We start from the raw sequence: 6,478 nt of genomic DNA on the forward strand, positions 1-6,478 counted from the left end.
AGAAGCAAAGGTCGGTGAACGTACTCCAGTAGGGGTCAACTCGTTCCGCGCCCCTCTATTGTTTTGCTGATTCTTTTGAACAGACGGACCTAGAGAAAGACCTGATAAGAGCGACCTTCCGGTTTTGGGTAGCGTGTCGTAAGACCAGCAATCCTCATCACATATTCGGGTCCGACAAACTCGGTGGTCAGGTTGTCGATGACCCAACGAGTATGTTCTTCAACGTGGTTCCCATGCCGGTCATCATGATTGCCCAAATGGAATGCATCATGTATACGAAGGTGTTGCGACCAAGACATAAAGAAGTCTTGCAGAAACTGACCCTGCTGGTAAACGAAAATAAGAGGGAGAACTGGCTGACGATATACCTCACGATGTTCATCCTTCTCCACAACTGCTCACTGATATCTAAACGGGACTGGGAGACAGCGCGACAGTATAATGACACGGTAACGCTTTGCCCCAGCTACAGAAAAAGGCATGCGCGTGCTGACGATTGGTCGGGTTAGAGAGCATACGCCAATCCAACAAGTATAGAAAAACATCACACTGGTGTCAACGTCATGCTTGCTCATTTTCATTACCTCAATAAGGGAAGATTGCCGTTTCTTCACTGCCGCAACGAAGCCGGTCTCAAGGAGCTAGCAACACAGACAAAGCTGGGTCAAATGGAAATTCAGTTCATTACAACAACCTCATATTTTATCTGGGGGGAGAATCACGGTACGCGTCCCTTTGGACCCTCTAATCTCTACCTGCCAACGTGCTCACTCAATAGCCAGAAGTGTCAAGTCTCAATGCAGTCCGAAAGAGGGTGATCGAACAGAAAGACTACTCTGGACTCAATGACGAGCTCTACTGGGTCTCACAGCTGTATGAAGAGAAATGGACGCCTGGGCCGACGGCTTTCGAGGCAGATAGATCATGGGCAGAACACAGGTTCGAAGGTGCGGGCAAGGAAAAGGCAATCTGGGCGCCACTCGATTGCTTATTTGGCATATCCTAAAGCAAGTTGACAGCAATGATCCAGTTAATGAGCAACAGTTGTGAGTTTTAACATAAGTTGAGTATATCTCAACCGAATCTGAAACGAAGGTGAACACATCAAGGAGCAAACATGTTATTTCAGCCACAAATTGTGTGCTACTCTACCCATGGAAGGACTATAGTAGCCGACGACAATTGTCTAGAACGAAACCCGACTCGTGGCTTTAACAATCGGTGTCCCGAACGAACTCTTGAGAAAAAAGACCGTGGAGGCTCAGAACGGCATCAGCACCCAAGTTTGACAGAAACAGAGAATGAAATGGAAAGATTTCGCGACGTCTCAGTCGCAAGTACCAGCGACACGCAGAACCTTGCCGTCTTTCATGGGTGGAACGATATCCCAGTGTTCTTCCCGCTCATCATCCTCGAAAACACGCGCCCAAGCGAGACGTAGAGATCGTGGGAGTTTCCAGCACATCATCTCATTGTTGAGCCAGATTCGAACAAGGTGACGGGAAGCAGTGGCGGTATTCTCAAAAGCCTCACGGCGGTGCAGGATGCTCATGTTGTTGATGAAGCGAAGATCGCCGCGTTCCATGCGTGGCTTCATCTCGTGCTTACGAGCGATGATATGGACAGCGTCTAAGGCCTCAGCCTGGGCTTCTGTGAGGCCTGGGATGCCGGGGGTGCGGGCATCGAACGGTTCGTGCCCTACCAGAAGGCGGCGCGAAAAGGAAATAATCAACTTGCCATGGTGATAGAACAGCAAAGGGCGGCGGTAGAATTTGGGATCTCGACCGAAGCTAGATCGTCACACGTCAGAGGACTACGCGGGATCCGTACCATGCTGAGCAGGGGCTAGCCAAATTGAACGTACGTATCAAATGGCCAGTCAGCGGCAGACAGAACTTCAATCAGGTCGGGCCGAGTCGCAGCGAGCTCATTGTAAACGGTCCAAGAAGACGCGATTACACTGTGTCCACCTGCGTTAGCGAGGCTTTGCGTAAACAAGCAGACGCAGTCCGTGACAGTGTCCGTGTGGAAGGGCTTGTGAGCAGGTTAGGAATTTGTGTAGGCCCTTAAATAATATGTGGAGCACATCCTAACCTTGTCCTCGCTATATTGAACATCGCGACCTTCATCGTTCCGCTTTATAACGTGCACTGTTGAAGATATAAATCGTCAGTACCATTTCAAGAGCTTGACTTGTCCTTGGCTTATTTTGTAACAAATATGAGATATGATGGTGAACGTACTCAACATCGAGCCACGTTGGTCTTGCTTCCCCCGCCGCTCACCGATGTAGCTCGAGATGCCAAGGTAAACTATGGTCAGGTCTTCGACTGAGTACTCGTCTGGATCTAGACCACGGACAATGGCAAATCCTCGACCCTCGTAAATATCCGCGCAAATCTTGTCGAGACGGAGGCCAAGACTGGGCAATGGAAATGTTCCTCTGGAGACCTCATTGCCATCAAGGCCGTACTCTATACACATTACATGAATCATCGTGGTAGCATGACGAATGTGAAGGGAGGAATCAAAACCAACCTTTGAAGACACAGAGCGCATCCGCTATCTCCAGCTTGTCCTTGGCTGTGAGGAAATGCATATACTCATGCTCTTGGATTAGGTCCCCAGCGCTCCAAACGAGAGGGCCATCCAAGGCCTCAGGCCACCCTTCAGGCAAGGTGGTAGCTAGACCTCCAGTGGCATGCCGGATCTTCGACCGTTGCAAGTACGCCGCCTCGTCAACATCGTACCCAATCTTTGCATATGCTTGTGGACTAGTATGCATCACCCTAGCTACTGGGCGCCCAGCATCGATCTTGAAGCGTGCTCGAAGCCCTGATGAGTAGTATGGTCCGGGTGATGCTCTCTCGGCAACCGAAATGGTTGAATCGGTGGCAGAGACAACTACTGCAGATGTCATGACAGCGTGGGTCATTTAGACTCTGATTTTTTAGACAAGGCAATTCTGAGAGATGACAATAAAATTTGGAGAAGTGGGAGAAGATCAATCAAGAGCTTAATCATGGTAATTGGGCCGCAGAACAGCCTGACAGAATGAGATCCGGCATTCCCTGCCTTACGACAATATAATGAGGCTCAACTCACCAGAAAGAGGAGGAGTCGTATCACTTGAAACGTCAGCTGCATGTCGGGATCATTTTCACTGCGGAGCAGACCATACAAACACCGGATTCCCACACCATCAACAGAAGGCTAGTCGAAATTCGCCCTCTGGGATGCTTGCTACGTTCGCCACAATGTGTTACACAACCGTTCACCGGTCATCCAATATTATCAGAACCAAATCCCGTAGGAAGGCTCTGGAAGCGGGGAAAGGTCTTGGCTAGACTTTCAGGGCTGACAAAACCGATTCGGCTTTCCTATCAGCGCGGACTACGAACATGCGTGGTGTGCTGCAAATAAGCGCGCCCTGGTCTCTGCACCTGGACATTGTTGACTCCAGCCTTTCGGTAGCATTTGCAAGGCTACCTCGGCATCCGGTTGTCAAGGTCAGACACAATAAATCGGTTATACAAAATTCTATTATGGTTTACACCAAGTTAGATCTTAAGGCCATTTACGCGAGTATAGATCAACGGAATGAATCAAAGATTGGCCTCTGGTCGCGTCGTGAACTTTGGAAAGGAAAGCGATTCTTTGTTCATCGTTTCATGCAGTCGATCTCTGGAGTGCACACCCAGTGATCTGAGCTGATTCATCTGCAATTTTTGTCCAGAAGCACTTGTTCATATTAGTACACTGTTGGTAACATTGTATCTAGATAATAAAGACGCTAGAAATCCGATGTCACTATCCAGAATCGAATACGGCAGGCCGAGTTAGCAATGCAACTAAGAGCGATGTTTCATGTCCAAAGCCCTCGCATGCGGTAAAGACGACCACTTGCCTGACTTCAAGTGGGTGGTTGAAGTCAGCGCAAGTGATGGCCACACATCGGGAGACGCAGCCGGATCTAGCCTGAATTGGCGACTAGGCTCTGTCATTCACGCCTCTGTACTCCGAATCTCCACCGACGCCTTCTGAGAACTTATGACGCCTTCTGTGAACTTGACCTCTAATCCATTGTACGCAGTATACGCCTTCTATCAGATTGACTTTTCTTCTTTCAGACCACATTTATTCCTTTCAATCTTCGATTTTTACATTCCAAGAGCTCCCGAGTTTGCTCGAACCTCCTTCCAATTCTTCCGCACTGCTCCTGGCATTCAGCTTTTGTCCTCGACTTCAGGCGATTCAAGCAGCACAGCATCCAAAAGTACGCTGGTTTTTTCAAAATGTCGTCACGCAAGTCTCTTCTGTTCAACAAGGGGGCTGTTTCAATCAATGTCCACGACGATGTTTCACTGCCACGCTCCTTTCACTGCCAGATGCCAGACTTTGCCGTCACGCCTCTTGTCTCGATGGAATCGTTGGCGAAGAAACTTGACGTCAAAGCCGTGTACGTCAAGGACGAGAGCAATCGCCTCGGACTCCCCTCCTTCAAGATTCTGGGTGCCTCCTGGGGCACCTGCCGGGCAATCATCGACCAGTTCGACTTGCCCCTCAACTCATCTTTCCAAGACATCGCCCGCTGTGCACAGCAAAATTCGATTGTCCTATACACCGCCAGCGCCGGGAATCACGGCCGAGCGTTGGCAGCCACAGCTCGTTTTCTAGGAATCCAGTCCAAGGTATATGTGTTCAAGGCTGTCGGCCCCGCAGCAGCCGAACACATAGCTTCCGAGGGCGCCGAGGTCGTGGTCAGCCAGCTGGATTACGATGGCGCGATGAGAGAAGCCCATGCTGCATCCAAGACCGACCCCAGCGGACTCTTCGTCCAAGATGCCGCGTTTGATGGCTACACCGACATCCCGAAATGGATTGTTGAGGGCTACGCTACTCTCGTTGCAGAGGTCGATGCCCAGCTTGCTTTGCAGGGCCTGAAGCCGAACCTTGTCGTCACCCCTTGTGGCGTTGGATCGTTGGCGCAGGCTGTCGTTCGACACTGCAAGTCAGGCGATCGGGCATATCGCGTACTAGCGGTCGAGCCAGACACGGCCGCCTGCTTGTACGAGAGTCTGAGGCAGGGCAAAATCGCGTCCGTGGCCACCTCTAAGACCATCATGGAGGGCCTCAACTGCGGCACGGTATCGCTTACGGCTTTCAACGACCTAAGATCGGGCGTCGACGCCTGCGTGACAGTGTCGGACCATGAAGCCCATGAAGCCACTCGTGTTCTCGAGGAGGGAGGCATCAACAGCGGCCCTTGCGGTGGCGCTACCTTGGCAGGCTTGCATCGGCTGGCGGAAAGCGACCAGCGTCCCAGCTGGCTGACCGCCGACTCTGTCGTGGTGGTGCTCAACACCGAAAGCTCACGCCACCACGAGAAGCCCTTGGACGTGGCGGTCGAGGATGCGACAGGCTTGACCCAGATCCTCACAAGGATCGCATCTGCAAACCCCGATCTGTCGAATGATGCTGGGTCTGACGAGACCGTCATCGCAGAATACATCTTCTCATGGCTTCGACACCGCGATTTGGAGGCGCACTGGGTCGAGCGCACTGCGGGGCGGCCGTCCATTGTGGGTGTCCTACGTGGCACTGGAGGCGGCAAGTCTCTCATGCTGAACGGCCACATTGACACTGTGAGCCTTTCATCCTATGGCGAGGGTACGGATCCGCTCAGTGGCCTCCTACAAGACAATCGCATCTATGGCAGAGGGTCCTTGGACATGAAGGCTGGCGTCGCGTCGTCCATGGCAGTCCTCGCAGCCCTCGCCAAGTCGGGTGCCGAGAAGCTCAGGGGCGACATTCTCCTGGCCGCCGTGTCAGACGAAGAAAACTTCTCCAAGGGAACAGAGGACGTCCTGGCCGCCGGCTGGAGGGCAGATGCAGCACTCATCCTTGAACCAACCGGCCAAGCCATGGTCACGGCGCACAGGGGCTTCGTGTGGGTTGAGATAGACGTGCTGGGCAAGGCTGCGCACGGCTCCGAGCCGCACATCGGCATCGATGCGATCCTGCTGGCCGGCAGTTTGCAAACGGCTCTCCTGGAGTATGGTCGCACGCTTCCCACGCACCCCCTTCTCGGAAAAGCGCACCTCCACGGCGGCAAGCTCGTAGGCGGCGAGGAACCGTCAAGCTACCCGGCAAAATGCACCCTGACCATTGAGTTCCGGACGGTGCCGCCTCAGACACCGTCGTCGATCATGGACGATCTGAATCGTATTCTGGGAGAGGTGGCTGCAAAGACACCTGATTTCCGGTATGCCGCCCCGCGCATGACATTTGCTCGCCCGGGGTCGGCCCTCGAGGATGACCATAGTTTTGTACAAACCGTGAGAACCGTGGTTGGGAACGTGACCGGCCATGTGCCAGCGCCAGGTGCGGCGGGATTCTGGTGCGACGCAGGTCTTTTTGAAACGAGGCGGGGCATCCCCATCATTTGTGTATGGGCCCAAAGGGTGGAGGGGGCTGC

The 6,478-nt window shown here is 52.7% G+C and overlaps 2 protein-coding genes across 2 annotated transcripts in view; one reads left to right on the forward strand and one right to left on the reverse strand.

Annotated features, from left to right (window-relative positions):
• Window positions 1-1,327: 1,327 nt before the first annotated feature.
• Window positions 1,328-2,935, reverse strand: VDBG_01219 (taurine catabolism dioxygenase TauD; the record flags this gene model as incomplete). Its single annotated transcript, XM_003009490.1, has 5 exons — window positions 1,328-1,790; window positions 1,865-1,960; window positions 2,087-2,150; window positions 2,244-2,474; window positions 2,539-2,935. 5 exons carry the CDS (start codon window positions 2,933-2,935, stop codon window positions 1,328-1,330), a joined length of 1,251 nt encoding a protein of 416 aa, XP_003009536.1.
• A 1,360-nt stretch (window positions 2,936-4,295) lies between these two features.
• VDBG_01220 (diaminopropionate ammonia-lyase) overlaps window positions 4,296-6,478 on the forward strand; it is a gene marked incomplete at both ends in the record, with an annotated part of 2,661 nt that continues 478 nt past the window's right edge. The window contains one exon of the mRNA XM_003009491.1: window positions 4,296-6,449. Coding sequence (XP_003009537.1) covers window positions 4,296-6,449 — 2,154 coding nt within the window. The remainder of the gene's footprint in view (window positions 6,450-6,478) is intronic.

The sequence above is a fragment of the Verticillium alfalfae genome, genomic scaffold (assembly GCF_000150825.1).
Source record: "Verticillium alfalfae VaMs.102 supercont1.1 genomic scaffold, whole genome shotgun sequence".
Classification (NCBI taxonomy): domain Eukaryota; kingdom Fungi; phylum Ascomycota; class Sordariomycetes; order Glomerellales; family Plectosphaerellaceae; genus Verticillium; species Verticillium alfalfae.